Raw genomic sequence first — 19,287 nt, forward strand, 5'->3', positions numbered from 1 at the left:
AATGGAAAGCTCTACAGGCAGTGCAGGCTTTCTGCTGCTTCTTGCATGACACAGGACTTGACTCGTGACTGTGGTGCAAGTTACTATTCCTGTATATATTTTAATCAAGTCATGACCCTCTTTGTTCTTCTCTTTCTCTAGCAGGTCAGATATTAAACTTTTAAGCCAATCTATCCGCCTTTCCAATCAATAACACTTGCGTGAATGCATTTCTCCTGGATGGTTGATCTGGTAATCACACCATCGTAATGCAAGGACATGGGGCGTATGAGCTTTTGAGGTGAACAATTTTTACCCTAGAAATGTCTTTTAAATGATGTGAAGGATTCTGTATATATTTTAATCAAGTCACGACCCTCTTTGTTCTTCTCTTTCTGTAGCAGGTCAGATATTAAACTTTTAAGCCAATCTATCCGCCTTTCCAATCAATAACACTTGCGTGAATGCATTTCTCCTGGATGGTTGATCTGGTAATCACACCATCGTAATGCAAGGACATGGGGCGTATGAGCTTTTGAGGTGAACAATTTTTACCCTAGAAATGTCTTTTAAATGATGTGACGGATTCTGAGCTCTGCTCAACATGATCCTCCTCTTTGGAGTCTTCATCAGGTTCTATGGGACTAGATGAGTGCTGTGGAAAGAATGTGATCGAAGTGGAACCAAGGGGCCTGTTCTGGGTGGTACGATATGCTGGTAGGGGCACCTGTTGTGCTGGCCTCACGGTATCGTTCAAAATAAAAAAAAAATCCAAAATGCGCATATTACTGCTATGAGGGCAATCTGGCAGGAAACAATCAAATAGAACTGGTGGCTTCTGCGAGTCGAGTAGTTCTCAAATAAGCATATCTGTAAGGCTACAAATCGCAACTACGTTTACTGCCTTTATCACGCGACCTACACTTTCTTTTGCCAATGCACTGGGCCAGCGGTTTTGCGTCGGTACGACGCATCGTTTGAGGTGAGCTTTCTTCGTTTCCGGTCCATGCCGAGGCTTCGAATGACGCCGAGGTTCATTTAGGACTTCCAGTAGAAAGTAGTACGAACACATGAACCCAATCGGTGTGCCAAAACTTGTGAAAGCGAACGTTACTTCCACTCGGAGAAGCCGTGCTGCAATCGATCGCGACGTACACGGTTGGCATAGCGAGCACTCAAACCCGCACAACACGCCTAAACCCAGAACCTAACGGTGACAGGAAAAATAGGCGAAGTCTGAGCACTGTAGACGTTGTAGGAAATATGCTTTTTTTTTTTTTTTTTTTTTTTTTTTTTTTTTAGAAAGGTTACGAGAGAGGCGTCGGGAAGGTGGGGAGCAAAGCTGCGACAACGCGTAGGGTGAAAGGGCCACCCAAGTACATTGTAGCAACCTTTTTTTTTTTTTCGGTTTCCGGCTTTCCGTGTAGTGCCATAGTTCAGGTCATCCGGCCGAAATAAAGGAAGCGAAGCTCGACACGCTATTCTCAGTGATGCAGCGCGGAGGCGAGCAACTAATATACGAGTACGCGCCGCGGCGCCGCTCCTGAAACACTCCACCCACCACTCGGATTGAACACACTTGTCGATTTCTTTGACCTGGAACCGCATTTATATCGTATCTTTAATGACGCCAAGAATAATAATAAAAAAAAAATTACAGCAGCGGCCGCACAACCAAGTTGTACCGGTGGTATGAGACTGCTCAAGACGTTGTGCTCCATCACGAATGTTCACAAAAAAAGAAAAAGAAAATAACAACAACAAATTAGATTGGAACCATTGTCATTTGGAGTACCCGGCGGAGCGAGGTATAGCCGTCGTTACCGAAAATCTGAACTTAGCGTCACCTCTCGCTTGTTCCAGAGCGCAGCGAGAAGCAGACACCACCCGTAAAGTGAGCTTTACCACCCATCCTGCTCCGCCGCCGCCGCCGACCGCGCGTCACGTGACAGTATTGTTGAAGAAATGCGTTTGCGTGAGCGAATAATTGATATAATATATTTTTATTTGCTAACTTTAACAGCAACCTATTATTGTATGGGAAATAATGATTATATCTCCGTTTCCAAACGGCTAAGCATGACGTAGGCGAGTACTTCTAATTCCGGCCTACAGGGTCGCATGGTCACTTCAGGAACGCAAAAATGCTTTGATTTCAGAATGGTTTTATTAAATGCAGAAGCAATATTTCGACGAGATATTTTAGAATAGGCATACCTAATGTTTACTGAAGCAAGGAAAATTGCAACTGGGCTGCTACATTTTCGTTTCACGACCCCTTTAAATAAGCCCGTAAAGGTTCGAGGATCGGGTGAGCACCATGCGCGCAGTGTACAGCGACTGGCTCTGTGAGCAGGTCCTTGCGCGGTCTCAAGAGAGCGATGCTCGCGGATATGCTCTGGGGCGTTGTTAGATGGATTCACGGCGCGTGGAAGACCCTCCCGCTAGCAATGGCCATGTGTGCATTTAAAAAATGTGCAATTTACAACCCCTTAGATGGTACTGAAGATGACCTTCCGTGGTTGGTAACCAGCGAGAAAGAGCCTGACGTCGAGTAGCCTATGACATCCGCGTCTCGTGGTTGTGCTTGTGTATGCAGATTTTCTTCCATTAAATGTTTTAAGCAGTTTCCAGACGCTTGCTTACTGCATTATTCCTTGTGTGCGGTAGAATCGGCACCTAGCTATTTTCGTGGTTTCCAGGTATTAAGATATTACTGCGCGTTAGAATCGTGCAAACACGGTAGTAGTTTGTTCCAGTGCTAAAAGTAGCCAAGCTTCAAAGGGTTAAGAATGGAAGAACCTACTTGCACTCTAAAAGAAAGCTATACAGCAACCATTTTAAGGTTTGCTGCTGCAGGCATGAATGGCAATTGTAACAAACAGAAAGCTGGAGAAGATCTCTGAAAATAGGATTCCACTTATGGGCGCAGCTATTTCGAAAGTGTCTGGTTATAAATAGACAGAAATTTTGGGTTTATAATGAATAACTGGTTCAATCTATTTGAGCCTTGAGAAACTGTGTGAAAAGGCAGGACAAACAAAATGCACGTTTACCACAGAATAGCACATTTCCCATCATAAGCATTGCTTTTATTTGCCTAGTAGCTTTACGCTGTTTCTTTGAGATCTGCAAGAATTCTTACCTGATTCGGCTGTGCCAATATCACGGAAGTCAAACAAACCCAACCAACACCTGCAGACGCCCACATATATGCGTGACAATTAGAATAACTATTATGGCCTATTGGCTGATTTCTCTATTTCAAGTACTGTAGTTACTAGTTACATGTATTTTATGCACAGGTATACGACACCTAGCAAGTGGCGGGGCTCCTGGAAACTGCATTGAAGCACTGTATATTCCTATGGCACAGCATAAAACACATAGCAGTGGCAGCATGGTGATGATGGTGGCCGCTGGTGTCAATGCATCGAAGGCTTTGCTGCACTCTGATGTTGCATGCATTTCTGAAGTGTTACCTATCAAATATTACCGTAACCATTGCTCAGCTATTTTGAGTGCAGTCTCCCATTTTCTTACAAGAATCTGATGCCTTATGTATGCTTGAATAAACTGTAGTAATACTGATCGGTAGTCGACAGGATATACTGTAAATTTATAATGCCAGTCTACAGGATGGTTATACAAACCTGAACTGCAAGAACTACAGCTCCCGACACTGTTTTGTGCCAGTAAACCCACTCTAGTTACGGAGCAAGCAGAGTGTACTATGGTATAACGCCAACATCGCACACCTTGTAGTCTCACAATCTGGCACATCTGGTCCTGGACTTGCTTTCGTGCGGCCACCAGCTGAGACGTCAGCGCCGATGTCTCCTCGGAAGGCTCCGGAGGAAGCGGCTCCTCTGTGACAGCTTGCTTGGCCTTGGCTGTAAGTACGGCCTCTGCTCCACGGCAACAATGACAATGCACTGTAATCGACTGCCAGTTCAAAGAACAAATGAGGAGATTGTGCAACGACCAACTGACTATGCAGAGAACTACCGAAACCCAAGTGAAAACCGAGCGTCACAATCGCAAGACGGGAACACACAAGACAGGACCTGCTGCAGCACTACAGCTCCCCAGATGCTTTTCAGTAGCCCACAGTCGCACATATGATGGTGGCTTTTAATAAGGCTACTGTTCCCACGAGGGTGCTGCTGCTTTTGTGATACATTTTTTTTTTTACCACAAGGCGTATGCTGTTTCAAAGAATGAGCAATATCTGGCAGTCTCCCATAGGAAAATGATGAACTGAAAACTTTATTATTCCGCACTGCCTGGCATCGCCTCTGTCCAATTTTCACATTCTACTAAACACTGTATGCTTGAGCTGTAATTACAGTTTAAAATGTGCCCTCAGGCAACTCTTCTGCATGCCACATTGCAGCCAGCATGTATGTACTAGTCCCAAATGTCATCCCTATTTGAAAAGTAACACTAATTTAGCATATCAGTGATTCTTATAATGAGGGCATATCATCTTATTTGCATGCCACACTGTCTTTTGTTGCACACTAAACAACAACAAAATTTTTAGCTTCTTACTGTTTTAACTTATGGAACACAGGTTTAGACTCATTACTTATGTTAAATGATTGGCACTGAAACATGAGCATGTTGACCACCCTCAACAACACACACAAAAAAAAAAAAGCCCAGTATGAAGTGGAATTCAATTGCAATGCTGCATAAAATATGAAAAGCCCATGCAGGGAATGCATGCAGCGCCTTGCATTTGTACAGTGCGAGAAGGAAAGGCTGTCCTAGCATCACGTCTTTTTTTTTTTTTTTCTTATTTTATTCCGCACCATGCAGCTTTACCAGGCATGAATTTTTAAATAATAAGAGAAGAAAGTCAGCTGGGCCACTTTGTTACTATGTATGGTAGTAGAATATTAGCAAGTAAAGATAATCAACAGAGGAGGAATGAAGGATGAGTGATAGACCATGTCGTATGTCTCCGTTGCCATTGCGCGCTATTTTTCAATTATGATTTTTCGCAGTTAAAATGTACAGCTTGCTATCACACTTGTGTAGTACCACCTCAGTCACTGAAAAAAATAAACATTTAAACGCACTGTATTGTATTCAATGAGACCATGACAGGATGCAGTACCTTCGAGAAACTGAAAATTGTTTTTAAAAGTGGCCAGGTCCCGTGTTTAAAACTAGAATTTTCACCAACAAGAAATGGTTTAAGCGACAGTACACACCTTTCATAGCAGCGACTTCAGCTTCTGTAGCATGAATCCTCTCACGAGATTCAGACAGCAGCTCTGTGCAATGCAACGAGCCGAACAACAAAAGGAAAACAAAAATAAAAATCTTCAGAAATGGTTTTATACACATCCAGTCAGCCGTCGCAGCTCAGTAATACTGAACCACTTGAAAGCTGAAGCAGAGAAGGCATTAAGCCGAATCTCCTCAAGAAGCAAAACGTGCAATGTTAAAATAAAAGTACACCCATGAGGCAAAAGTGGGGAAACCACGCAAACTGCTACGACTGCTTTTTTTTCTACAGGAAAAAAAAAAAGAAAGAAAAAAAAAAAGGCGTGCAAGGCAAAATAGCTTGGGCAACACAGCAAGCTTATCTAGAAGTGTACCCCATGCACAGCTTAGAAACAACCGTTTCACTGGCAGAAAAAAAGAGCTGGCGTGCAGTTCTGTCAAAACGTGTGGTCTCTCCCATTTTGCTTACGGGTGTACTTGTCTTGAATATAATGGCACCTAAACTTAGCTAGGGATAGCACTATGAAATGCATGCAGAATGATTAATAGCGGCTTGAAAATTAATAGAAAGTAGATGTGCGCTTCACGATGGCTCTTTATAAGACAGCGTACCGAGCAAGTAATAAAGCAGCCATACTCTGGTCATGCCAATGCCGTCCAAGTACTAAAGGATTCATTAAAACGTAAGCTCCACTCTCAAGAGGTCTACACTGTTAAAAGATCCCAAGGTACTTAACAGAGTCCTTTTCTAAAAACTGTATACAAGGACCCGCACACAGAGAAATCTAGCCTCCAATATATTATGAAATCTTTATTGTTAAAGATGGCTTAGAATATAAAACAACGCCTCAGGTGCTAGGTAAATCTTACACCAAAATATTATGAACAACTTGAATGTGTACAGTCAGTTAGCCACTTCCGCTTAATAGTATATCCACTGCACTTAGGCTTAAACAACCATGAGATGCAACATGTGTGCACATGCACATTATATTCTATGCTGTAATGCTGCCTCAGAATGTAGTTCAGTGCCGGCAGCTTAAAAGAACAAGCAATAAGGCTTTTCTCAATATTGCCAGGTTTAATGACAACATAAAATATCATCCAGGGCACATGCACAAGGGCGCAGCAAGATGTTCTCATGTGCAGGGCTTCAGTTATTCGCCCGAACAACAGCTCACATTTTTACCCAACCGCAAAAGTTCGCAGGGGTTTGAGTGGATTCAGTTAGCACAGAAGCGGGTTAACTGGAGTAATATGAGAGGGGCCTTCGCCCTGCACTGGGTATAGTCAAGCTGATGATGATGATGCATGCCTCGAGCAACCTGCATCCTCGGCAGTCAACATTTGCATTTTTAGTGAATGATGCCAGCGTTCATGTCGGGCTACACTTCCACATGGTACCTTTGCTGCAACAAACCTTCGTGCTGACAAAGCCAAGCAAAAGCCATGCGGACAGAATAGGTATACCAGTTTCGCCAGCCTAACCTTGCACCAGAACCAACATGCACGACTGCTGTCTTCTGTAGAGGCTGGCAATTTCACGAGCTTCTACAGGGGGGCACAGCACAACGTGGAGCATGCCCGTGCCAGGAGGGGGATCAGGTTGTGCCACAAATTGGAGAGAGAAAAAAAAAAAAAAAAAAAAAAAAACGTGGTAGGGGAAGGGAGTCGGACATGGGTTAACATGGGTTAACAAGGCAGGACAACGTTAGGACACACTGTCAGTACAGACACACACACAGCACTCCTGTTAGTAATAACAAAGAGACGACACAGAGGGAAACAGGCGACACTGCTCCATGTGAGCAAGAAGGAATCCATGGTTCATTCCATCACAAAAGAAATGTGTCAAGCACAAAACACTAATGTACAATGTTGATATCTGACGCACAACTATAGCCGAGCCGCCTCGTTATAACGAAGCTGTTCTTGTTTACAGCAAGTTACTGAAGAAGTTAGGCGACAAAAAAAAAAAAAAAAAAAGGAAAAAAAAAAAAAAAGCAAAAATTTTAAATCACTCTGGTAATGCACAGCATGGAGGTTGGGAGAATGGGGAAGGACCTTGGCTACTCAGCCAATGCATGCTGTGCAGTGTGGTAGCAGTCCGAGGGTTGCATGGCTAAGTTTCTGCAATGATGGGAGTGACGCAGTTTCAAACTGCCTTGATAACGCACACATGTATTCAACGAGACAAAAAAATTTTCCTCAGGACCAGTGCAGAAAGCATGTACGTTGTTCCAAATAGGTAACCAACTAACCAAATTACTAATGCGTGAAGCTCTGCAAAAGTGACAAAACTCGAGATAAGATCTCTGAGAGATCTATCTATACTTATCTATATCTTATCTACATCTATACACTTATCTATATCTATACACTTATCTTATATCTTATCTATACACTTATCTATACTTATTATTCAATTCTTAATTTTTCCCAGAAGGGGACAGGGGCTAAAAGCTGTGAAATAAATGTGAGCAAACCACCAAGACGGAGGCACCTCTAACCAAGCCATAAAAAATGGACTCAAGCAAGAGTGAATGCCTCTTCTGAAGTACTAGTAGCCCTTAAAGTCAATAAAAACGTGCGCTCCCATCCAGTAACAACAGTAAGCAACAGCTCAAAATTACTCTGGAGTTTTTTATATTTACTGAAGATTTCAACCAATACAGTTCATCGCATGCATGTAAAGAACATTCTACACGCAACAGACCAGACGCCATACCTCGAAGCCGAGCTATTTCAGCCTGGAGCTCCTCGACTGTGGGCCGGTTCTCGTGCCTGCTTTTGTCTTCTTGTAGCTGCTCCAGCTGTTCCTCCAGTTCACAGACCTTAGCTGAAAAAAAAAAAAAGGAATAAGTCAAGATCAGCTTCACAAGCAGCAGTGATCAACTATTTCAAAACACAACGTAGGAAAGGCTTGCCGCTGAAACCATTCTGCGCACTCTTGCAAAATACAAGTACTACTCGGAGTCGAACCTTGGCATTAGAGGCTTAAATAAACAGATGGTGATAATTTGTCGGAAGTTCAAACTCACCTTGGAGTTCGTTCGACAAGACGCTCTGGATTTTTTCCTCCTCTCGTAATGTTTTTACATTCACTAAAGAGAGAGCACAATAAAAAAAAAAAAACGGTAAGAAAATGTCGCAGCACACTCCGCTCTGCACAGTTCGACCAGAGACCCTGAAATAAGAGAAAGAAAGCCATGCTTACAGCTGAGGTTGATTTCGAGCTCTTTGTTCTCTGAAAGCTCAGATTCTTTCTCAGGTTGTGTCGGGGACTCTGAAATAAGAAAAATGCAAATGACCCGCCTGTCAAGCTAGCAAAACCATGGCTAGCATTAAACAAACAGTTTAAAGCAAGATGCCACAAGTTTAAAACAAAACCATGACTAGCATTAAACAAACAGGCAAGATGCCATAAGCAGCAAAAGAAAGTGGCAGGGAACGGACAAAGCATATCTTATCCAAACTCCAGGTATATTCAGCTCAGTAGTGCATATTAAAAGGCAAGTCGAGATTTTCAACAATTATATTGTATGGCCAATTCATCTACCCTATGACCAACTGGCCTAACTATCTAACCTCCTAGGCTATACAGCACATTTTTGATATCTCTGATGGACCATCATGGCACAATGGAGGGCTACAGAAAATTTCAACCAACTGGATTCTTTGATGGGCACAGACACTGCACAGTACATAGGTGCTTTGCGTTTTGCCTCATGAAACGCAGCTGTCATGAATAGTTGTACTGTGGTATAACTGCAGTTGTATGAAGCATGTTCATGCTTTTTGCCCTTAAGTCAACTTAAGCATTTCGAATCCTGCTACAAGGATCAAAATTCATACTTTGTATTAGCAGAAGACAACATAGCATAGTATGCTGGAAAGGAGTTCACCTTTAATACTTGCGTCAGCAAGGCTCTTTTCAATAAACAGTTCTCCCCCCGAATCTCTTGAATCTGGAAAAACAAAGAAGAGTCTGCATTGCACAACTGGTACTGCGTAGCATAAATTGCCTTCTTGCGTACAGAGGAAACGTGTGCACTGCAGCAAATTATGCTTCATTCCGAAGCTCAAACATCCAGCCGTTCGTTGTTCTTTGAAAGGTGCCGCTGCCGGAATGCGGCAAACTTCAGCGTACTGAAGAAATGAAAGTTACCTTCGTGGTTTGGCATATTGTCTTCGGAGTTGAGTGTTTCCAGGCCGTCTTCAATATACTGTGCTTTCTTCACTTGATCAAAGCGAGCTGTGATCAAGAAAAAAAAAGAAGACATTTGCTACCTTGCTCAGCATACAATCGCACAAGCTTCGAGGACCAACCTTTCATGGCTGACAACTGCTCCTTGGCAAAATCATTGTCTGCACGCAGCGACTCAATCTGCAAAAACAGAAGCGGGCAAATATTCATGTTCTCTAATGTGTACATACTAGCAGTAAACACTAAGTTATCAAAAAATAACAGCGAAAAAAGGCTTCCTCACAGAACCATGCATGATGCCAGGGATTAAACGTCACAGATTGATGGTTCAGATATCGCCTATACAAAGCAAAAGCGACTTCCACTTTGGAGAAGAATGGTGGAAAAGCTAAGCCGACAAGCTCACCTTGGCTGCAAGGAGCTGCTCGGCTTTCTGGAGCTCCTGGATTTGGTTTTCTAGAGCAGTCTTCTCCTCAGACATGGCTTGATTCAGTTCCTCAGCCTCCTGCAGTTTATTATCAACTCTATTAACTCTGAATAAGACAACAAGACATCTATGTCTTGTTGACCTATATCAATGATTACTGCATTCTAAGAAAAAAAGATTGCTTCAGCAATAACTGAACTTTAACAAACAAGATAAGGCCAGGAGCAGAGCACATATGTCCTTGCTACAGGCTGTTTTCCCAAAAATACACCTGTGACGTCAGGTACTTTTTCGTTTGTGGATCTCCATGGCAAGGTATTTATGGCACCCACTTTCAGCAGCGACCACTAAGTCCGTAATTGCCTGGGCGTCGTCATGTTACATTTATATCAGACGGTGGTAAAAGAAACATTTTCCACTCCAAATTACCCATCAATGAACATTTTGCTGCCGAAAGACCATCAATACAACTGCAAGAAGTTTTCATGCAAACATAAATAGAATTAAGTGTCCCTCAGCATCCTTTCAAGGAGAAAGGAAATTGTAATTAGTGTTACCTGGTCTGGTCAAGAAAGAAAGCTTAAGGGGAGACGTGGGTCGGGAAACGCGAGCAGTTGAGCCTTGAACTTTGCAGCCTTTTCGCGATTTCAGTCTAATATCTCATCGCTGGCACCAAACAAAATATTTATTTAAACCACTTAGAGTTTGCTTTTGGTAAAATATTTCAGTACAACATAGAATGAGTGTAGTAGATGCCGACAGGCGCATTTTGATCCCCGCTTCCCCCCCTTAGAAAGGAAATTATAATTAGCGTTACCTGGTCTGGTCTGGTCAAGAAAGCTTAAGCAGCTAGATGTGTCTCTAGGCTTAGTGCTGGCACCATTAATTCTCCACTCATCAAAAGGCCCATTCAAAGTCACTTGTAGAAAGTCACTCAGCAGAAGGATGGCCCTGCGAGTGAATCTTTACTACATCGTGGCCTTGACTTCGTGAAGAGTTATCAGAACTGCTCTTTTCCAAACCTGCACAGCCCCGTCTACAAGTACCCTGTTAATACCAACAGGCACTCTGTTAGCTGTGGCAAGCTGCCACGTGTGACCAACCTTGAGCTGGGTCTGCAGCTGTGCAATCTCCTTCTGATGCTTGTCAGTGCGGGCCGCCAGCGCACTGATCTCTTTTTGAGCGGCGTCATACACTTCCCGCAGCCGGGCACACTCATCTTCAGAGTTGGAGACTGTGTACTGCAGTGCAGAATCGAACAGAAATTGGAGCGTTTGTTGAAAGAAAAGTATCATATTGAAGGAACTCTGCAAACCCCTGCGATCCATTACCGGAAGCCTGCTCAGACCAAGAGCCAAGTTAAAATAGAAATGCTCAAGTGAGATGACAATCCTAATCTATTTTTCAGAGCGCTAATTACTCAAGCTGCACTGAAAAAAAAAAAACAAATACCAAAAGTCAGCTTGTACTACCACACTCAAAAGCTCAGTCATTTCAAGTCCGAACAGTTAATGTAAACTCCGAATAGTTAATGTAAACTCCAAATAGTTAATGTAAACTCCAAATAGTTAATGTAAACTCCAAATAGTTAATGTAAACTCTGAATATTTAATGTAAACTCCAAACAGTTAACGTCAGGGTAGAGTTACTAAAGTATGTTATCTTCGGCAGAAACATGAAAACTTTTAATCTGCAAAACTGTTCAGTTGTGGTTTGCTAAACGGAGGCTCAAATGACCAGAGGAAAGGGGACGAAACATTATCGACAAGAAAACAAGCAAGAAAGATGAATAGCAACGTACTTCAAGCTCCTGCACGCGTCGGAGGGCTTCCAACTTCTCCTGTAGAACTTTCTTGAGAGACTCCTGCAGAAGGACGGGCACTGAGCTCTACCCTTTCTGACTAGAGCATAAAAGGCAAAAGCAGAGCTTGTATATATGTAGCTTACCTTTGCAGTATCTTCATACCTGGCCCTTTCTTCCTGTAGCCGAGTTATTTCCTCCCTCAGCTTATCATCTGTAGTAGACTAGCAAAACAAAAAAAGTGGAGTAGCATGCAAAGTTCAATATACGTAGCATCAATGACACTGAAGAAACATATTTTGCCATCTTACCTTTCCGCAGGCTTGTAACTGAGCCTCAAGCGTTTCGATCCTGTTGAGCAACCGGTCTTCTTCGATCATGGCCTGTAAGAAGTCATTTGTGAAAAAAAAAAAAAAAGACAAAAAAAGGACACAATGTCTAAAATGCATATTTAGACAACATAAAATACAGTAGGTAGTAAGGGTACTATAGTAAAATCTCTGTGATAAGAATCAGATTGATATGAATTCGCAAAATTCCCCAGCCAGAGTACATTGTGTACAATGCGCAAAATTTCAGATGGTTTGAACACTCTCCCGCGCTACAACAAATCATACGAACGCGCGAGCTGCGACCGCAACCTTGAGCACTATGCACCGCCCACACATTGTTAACTCCGCAATCGCCAGCCACGCTGTATGCACGCATCACGAGCAGTTTGCGGTGACGCGTGGCCTGCACCACGCCGACGTCGCAATTTTCTGTCGGGCTCACGCCTCGATAAGTTTTCAGCGGCGCGTGGCCCACAAACCACAGACGTCGCAACCACCGTAGCTGGCGGTGGCGCATGCGGCGGGTGTGCATGGACCGGACATCGCTGGCTCCGCGATTGTGATCTGCGAGCAGTTTGTGGTGCTGTGCGGCCCGCATGTCGCCATCTCCAGTCATGCTGCAAGTGCCGCGATAAGTATGCGGAGGCAGGCGGATCGCACATCGCCGACATCGCAATCGTTTTCCACGCTGCGAAAATTTTGTAGCGGCGCGCAGCCATGAGTAGTAGACGGCAGCACACGCGGCGGTGGGTGCGTACAGGCCACACATAGTAGACTTCGCGACCTCTAGTTGCGCTGCTCAGCTGGCACGTCGCCATCTCTTGTGTTGTACGGGCCACGAGAAGTCCGCGGAGGCATGCGTCCCGCGCGTCGCCGACGTCGCAATCGCCTGTCATACTGTGTGCGCCGAGAGTGGCGAGCTGTGACTGCGCGACCGTAATAAACCTTCTCGGACGTAAACAGATCTGCACGACTGCCTTTCGCATGCTTCTACATACTTATTTTGTTCGTTTTGATGATACGAATTTTTTTGTGACCCCGTGAGATTCGTAACACCGAGGTTCTACTGTATGTAGTTGAACTTACGCCCAATAATTACAACAAAAACAGCGTCCAAGAGTAGTAGCTGAAGAATGACTTCTATTACTCTGAATATCTATTGATTGATTGTACTGACATATTATGATCAATACATGGTTATATCGAGCTCTTCTTGAATATTTTCAATAGACGTGCAACTTTTTACTTCATACATCGAATACTATTTACCAATAGCAGCACTACGGAAGCAGCAGCATGGACGGTTATAGCTTTGCAGTAACCACTCTGCACTTTGGCTGTCCCGGAGGTGGGGAAAACGGAGACAGTTTTCACTATAATGAATTAATTTCCTTGTGCCATGGTTTAAAATAGGGATGCCGCCCTAATTAATGATCTGTGTGGGCTGTCAACCTACCTAGTGCTCAGTTTTTCTTTTTTTTGTTTTTGCGACCTTCAAGCTCGCCAAGAGTGCCTTCGAAACGGCGTTAAAACTTCTGAAGCGGTATCCCTGTTTCCCAAGTCAGGGCTAGGCCCGCACGAATATTCCATACTTTCGAATATGTCGGTCATTTCTTTAAATATTTCGAATATTCGGCTGGGTACTCAGGTACTCGAAATCTAGAAGTACTAGGCTCAAGCGAACAATGTTTGTGGAACGCTTGCATCATGTGGTGTATGCTCAACCCAGGTGCCCACTCCTTGGTTAATTCCTAGGCTCCTAGCAGATGTCTATGCAGTCTGCACTTAAAAGCAACAATAATGCAGTGACGCAACTGCAAACAATACCACCGGTTGAAGGGCCTCCAAGTATGGTGGCTCAGCATGTAGTTTGGTGTCCTAAATTTCCAATGGCCAACTTGGTTAAAGATTGACACGACTTAAATGAGCCTGACAACACTTAAATGCACACTTCTTTAAGTAATGGCCTTATGTGTTAGAAATACACATGGTATAAAACGATTACTGTGTCGGCGAGCCTTTTGTGTGGAAGTGGTATACGATATGTTCACTTCAAAGATATTCGAAGAAAATTACAATGAGCTTCGAATTTGCTTGGTACCAGAAAACCAGTACTTGCAGAGGACTAGTTAGGACTACCAGAGTTTCCATCCCTCCACTGACTAAATTCTGCCGCCCCTGCATGTATGTGGACATTTTATTCAGTCAAATTTCAATAAAGCAAAGCTCAATTTAATGAGGTTCACAATGCACCAAACCTTTTGTTTCAGTTTCTTCATTCCAAAGAAATGCATGCATTTTCCCCCACTCGATTTAATGAAGTAGTGTTGAGTCGTAGTTTCGATACAGTGAAGCTTTTGCCAGCACAAAAAGCAAACTATGCGAACTGTACCACTTGGAGAGTAAAATGATTGAAATGAAAATAAAATGCGAAGGGTGTTTGTAGAGGGAATGCAGGTAAAAAAGAATCTCAGCAGTGTCCAACGCATACGATCGTTCAAATGAACAAGTCATCTTTCTACAGCTACACTCCTGAGAAAGCCATATGCTCACCTCGCCCTGCCATGATAGCTCAGTGGTTAGGGCAGTTAAGGGGTAAATGGCTTCTGGGGCCGAGATATTACCGAAAAATACATTTTTCAAAAATGAGATTTCCAAAATCTAGCTCTCTCGCTACAACTACAAGTCTAAATTTGCTAACATCCAAAAATAACTGTAATAACTGTAATAAAATAACTGTAATACAAGCAGAAAACGTACAACCGCACTCAATGTGCACTAATTTTGAAGCAGAAACTGTGCTATCTCCGTGACGTGTGCAGTGATTGTCGCCATTTTTGGAAGCTACAGTGCACCCTTGCTCGTTTTAAAGTCATGGCAACCACCACATGGAATTAAGCAGTTCTCAACAAACAGTTTCTAATCGATTTATTCAGCAGCTTCGGTGTTAGGTTATCGAAGGAAGGTACCGACGTCACAAATGAGTATGAGATCACATGATGCACACAAGAAGTATTACATATTTGCTGCTTTGTCCTTTTAATTCACACAACCTCTTACAATATGTTGCTCTAGAAGCCGGAGTGACAGTGACTGAACAAGGGGCTATTATATTGAGTTTTTTGTGGGCCTCGCACAATTTTAACGTCGGAACCACAGTTCAGCAAATTGAAACCATAACTGAAACTGCATGGTAGAATACATTCAATTACACGTCATTTAGTGAGCATAGGCTAATTTCACGTTGTGATCCATGCTTTCTAATGTCTCATGCATAATTCCAAAACAGAAACGCTGTTACAAAAATTTTCTGTCTCTACCCCTTTAAACCCAATTCTCTCAGTGACAGATATGTCTTTTACTGTCGTTCAATACATCCAAGAAGAGCCAGGAAGAGAATCAATGTTGTTGTTTTTTTTGCTTCGGAACAATGAACGCATAGATTGACCATTTTTTAAGCGTCCACCTAAGCACTATTCTGTTCACTGCGGTTTTCAATCAGTTACCGAGCAAGGTACGCGCGTAGCAAGAACAGCTACCCACCTTCCAGTTGTTATCGCTTGCTTCCTGTGTGCCAGCGACCACCCTTTGGAGCGTGGCCATTTTGTTCTGGATGATCTGTTCCCTGTGCAGCGCCTCCTAAGAGATGAAAGAAAATATTGCATGAGTTTAAGCATGGCTTGAACCTAGTGATAGAACGAAAGCTTTGTTGCAGCAATAACCTCTTTAATACCTGCTTTTAAATCTGCGGTGTTTTATAATCTTTATTTAAATTAGGTTTTGGGGAAAGGAAGGAGCTTATACTTTTGAGTGAATGTCACTGAATTGTGAACACCTACACCTAGCCATGTCTAAAGCCCCTCAATAAACTAAAAGTCGCACCATCTACTCTCTCCTCCGCCGCGCCGCCGCTCCTCCTCTTGCGTTTCGACCGTGGCTTCACCTAAGTGGTGCACGGCTAGCACACGCTCTCCGGAGCAGGCGCCGGGTCTCACCGGAGCATTTCAATTTGAATTTTCTCGCAGTGTGCTCACATTAAAATGTTACCCTTTGCTGAAACATCAACACCGAGTTCCGACAGGGATTTTCCGCTAAAATAGTTTTAGCTAAAATAGTGTCTTACTGAACTCTCCTTCACCTCCATGCACCAGTCGTTCGTCAACTGGCTGGCCAAACTACGCGGCATGCTTTAAAAAAAATTGTAACTAGGCGGCAAAGGAGAACAATTTAGCAACAGTCTGCGTATGGTTTCTTTGCAGCTTTGACTGGCTTGCGAGCTCCCGGTAAACTTGAGAAGCTTGACAACAGTTGTTTTCCAAAAGTTTTCAACTTCAGCTGCAGATCTATCAGCATTTGCATGCGTGCGTGCGAAACAGAGAACCAGCACACCAAATGAAAGCAAAGCACGAAATATGTGGCTTTATCCGGCCGCCTAAGAGCCATCACTGCTTCATTAAATGCGGCTACACACTCAAAACATGCAGTTAGCTTACATTCACAACAACGACAATGCCTCAAAAAGCATGGCTGAGTAGCTGAGCTGAAAACCAAAGGCTTTATTCTAAACTTAATCGATGGCTAATGCGAAAAGTAGAAAATATGACGCGTGGGCATGTGGAATTTGGCAGGACAAAAAAGTGAATGAATCCGTAAAGGTGGCATATTAGGTTAGAGAGGAGCAATTACTCGTTAATAGTGGTTTCACTGCACTATGAACAGCAAATTAAGCCCAATTCTCGCCATTTTTGCTCACTTGACTCACAGAGCCACGACCATAGCATTAAGTTGAATTCCACCCAACCAATTTGGTGCCACGAAACCTTCCTCTGCACCACATCTTGAATTGCAGACAATATTATAAACCATTTGTCATCATGCCCACGTGTGTTGCACCCGAAAGCGCAGCAATATGGCATTCCGAACGAAGCAACTTAAATAAAAAAAAAAAAAAAGAAAAAAAAAAAAAAACAGAAGAGGCGCGAGCTATAGCAAAACACAGGAAGATATGCGCGCGCATTGTTTTGCAATGGGGGAAAGCAGGCAGCCAACACAACAAGCAAGAAAAACGCGAACTGCAACTCTGCCAAAGAGGGGGGAAGTCGAACTTGGGGGATCGAACACCAAAGGGAAGCGCCGGAGAAGAGGGAGGCGGCAATCTTCACATATTGGCACTACATTTAGTTTACTGAGGGGTGTTGACCACGTCAAGATCATGTTTTAATATTTTTTCTTGTACAAGAAAGGAAAGGAGCTGTATCTGCCAGACTTAAAAGAAGGAAGATGGAAGAGGAAGCGGAGAGAAAGAGGTCCCATAGTGGAAGGCTATGGAGTAATGTATGTATGCGGACTTTGCACAATCCAGGGCTTGCACAACCCAAGGCTGCCTCTACGTTTAAGTTAGGTTTTGGGGAAAGGAAGGCACAGTATACATTTGGGTGAAAAGCACGAAATCGTGGATACCCACACTTAATTAGGTCAGGGTCACTTGAAGGCCAAATTTTGTGTCGCATGAAGACCTGCTATAGTGATCATAGTGAAGTTTTCGCTTCCACTGTAAACTGGTTTATAAGAAAGAAAAGGCGCAGTATCTATCAAAGTCATTTGAAGGTGAAACAGTGACTGTTAAACTTCAGTCTTTTCTTTCTTGAGCAGAGAGCTGAAGCAGAGCTATCCTAAAACTTCAAACGCCAGTACGCACACAGGGTTGTGTCCCCCATTCCATTCTGGCAGTGTGCATTGTCAAAGGATGCAGGTTAACCACAATGGGCAATGATCACAGCAGTCTGGCAGACTGCTCCCTGTCAATAGCAGGAGTAAAAGTGGGAGAAGGCTACTGTTTCCCAATCTTCGGAATAAATAGTTCTGACATAAGTGTTTTAAGAAATACGACACAAAAGTACAGCAAATCTTGCTGTGACCATGGGTGACACAGATGTCGATATGGCGTGAATCTGCAAAAATTCTCTAACCAAAGTGAATTTTGAACAACGGCCAGAATTTCAATGTGCCAAAGAGAACGCTCTCTTGCACTATATTGCGGACAATACAAATGCAGGATTAGCAACCACCTGTGGAAGCATTAAAGCCATCCTTACACCACAAACAATGTGACAGCCAGTCATGCGTACACGTCGCATCAAAAGGTAGTCAACAGTCGCAAATAATTTGCCCGCTGAAAAAAGATCTGCGGAAATATATTTTCCTACGGGTGGATGCTTGCTTTTGAATAATATGAACTGCGGATGACTCAAATATTTTTCGGACTCCGTAAAATTCGGAGCACTGAGAGAAGTGGCACTGTAAGGATGTTTCCCCAGCAATACTTAAAAATAACTCCGCAGAGAACAAAGTACCTGGATACACTGGGACAACTGGTAGAGCTCCTGAGTAGTGATTGCTGTTCCAGCTCCGGCAGGAACAAGTGCTGTTGATGGGCTGGTAAAAAAATATGCGAGAGAAGATATACCAGTAAGAAAGAAAAAAAATATATAGTACAAATTCTGGACCATGTAGACAAACTGCACAAACTCTTTCAATGTAGTCACTCTCAAGGAATGGAAAACTGTTTGAAATGGAGAGTTCAAAGTTGCTAGATTTCAACAAAAGATGCTTGGAGGCATTTTTGCATGCAAACACATGCACTGAGTGCAGTGTACGAAACAAAATTCTTACACATCAGGCGGTGCCCTGTTAAAGAAAAAAAAAAGAGCAAACAAGACTGAAGGTTCCAAAAGAAAATGCTACTTTAAATTTAAAGCCTTACTTAATATTATCATTACCGAAAATTCTGTAAAGTTACTTCATTCAGTAATTGTGAAACTGCATCACATACCATCTGGAACCCATGTTCAAAGCAGCAGAAGGGAATAAACAAAAGATTTTAAATGTGGAAAATGTACAATGCTGCATTTGGTTTTGGTGATTAAACAGACATTTAAAAAAAATATGTTCTGAAGGAGCTATGTCAAGTGAACTCTCCAAATTCACATGCTGCCGGAGCTTTACTCATCAAGGTTTCAAACTATGCCAGGTGTTCTAGAAAGCCCATCATCAAATTTTAAACTCCCCCCCCCCTTTTTTTTGGCATAAGATGGCATCTGAGGCATAGTAATTCAGTGCTGACGGTCACCAGAAAATAGGTGAAACATGTTTCCTAGGTAATTAAACTGTAAGAGTTAACTCATAACAGATAATTCCAAAGTAGCAATAACATTTGCAGCTGGTCATTAATAATACGTACATATGTTTTAAGTATTTAAAACACAGTTACCTGTCATGCCGTGGCTCGACCAATTAGGGGCAT

At 43.0% G+C, this 19,287-nt stretch overlaps 1 protein-coding gene across 5 annotated transcripts in view; it reads right to left on the bottom strand.

Annotated features, from left to right (window-relative positions):
• The window catches only part of LOC146207901 (uncharacterized), a 54,976-nt gene that overhangs the window by 17,464 nt on the left and 18,225 nt on the right, over positions 1–19,287 (bottom strand). For 3 of the 5 annotated variants that reach the window (XM_084591475.1, XM_084591494.1, XM_084591503.1), the window contains exons 5-20: positions 18,338–18,419; positions 15,528–15,623; positions 11,964–12,035; positions 11,799–11,876; positions 11,653–11,715; positions 10,955–11,092; positions 9,831–9,929; positions 9,547–9,604; positions 9,386–9,472; positions 9,123–9,185; positions 8,435–8,503; positions 8,259–8,321; positions 7,946–8,056; positions 6,706–6,768; positions 5,202–5,264; positions 3,738–3,887 (exon numbers count right to left, since the gene is read on the bottom strand). In XM_084591475.1, the coding sequence (XP_084447601.1) occupies positions 3,738–3,887; positions 5,202–5,264; positions 6,706–6,768; positions 7,946–8,056; positions 8,259–8,321; positions 8,435–8,503; positions 9,123–9,185; positions 9,386–9,472; positions 9,547–9,604; positions 9,831–9,929; positions 10,955–11,092; positions 11,653–11,715; positions 11,799–11,876; positions 11,964–12,035; positions 15,528–15,623; positions 18,338–18,419 (1,355 nt within the window). The remainder of the gene's footprint in view (positions 1–3,737; positions 3,888–5,201; positions 5,265–6,705; positions 6,769–7,945; positions 8,057–8,258; positions 8,322–8,434; positions 8,504–9,122; positions 9,186–9,385; positions 9,473–9,546; positions 9,605–9,830; positions 9,930–10,954; positions 11,093–11,652; positions 11,716–11,798; positions 11,877–11,963; positions 12,036–15,527; positions 15,624–18,337; positions 18,420–19,287) is intronic. The other 2 variants (XM_084591484.1, XM_084591510.1) reach the window with 1 other exon arrangement.

This window comes from Amblyomma maculatum, chromosome 1 (assembly GCF_055883805.1).
Source record: "Amblyomma maculatum isolate TAMU_Amacu chromosome 1, ASM5588380v1, whole genome shotgun sequence".
Taxonomy (NCBI): domain Eukaryota; kingdom Metazoa; phylum Arthropoda; class Arachnida; order Ixodida; family Ixodidae; genus Amblyomma; species Amblyomma maculatum.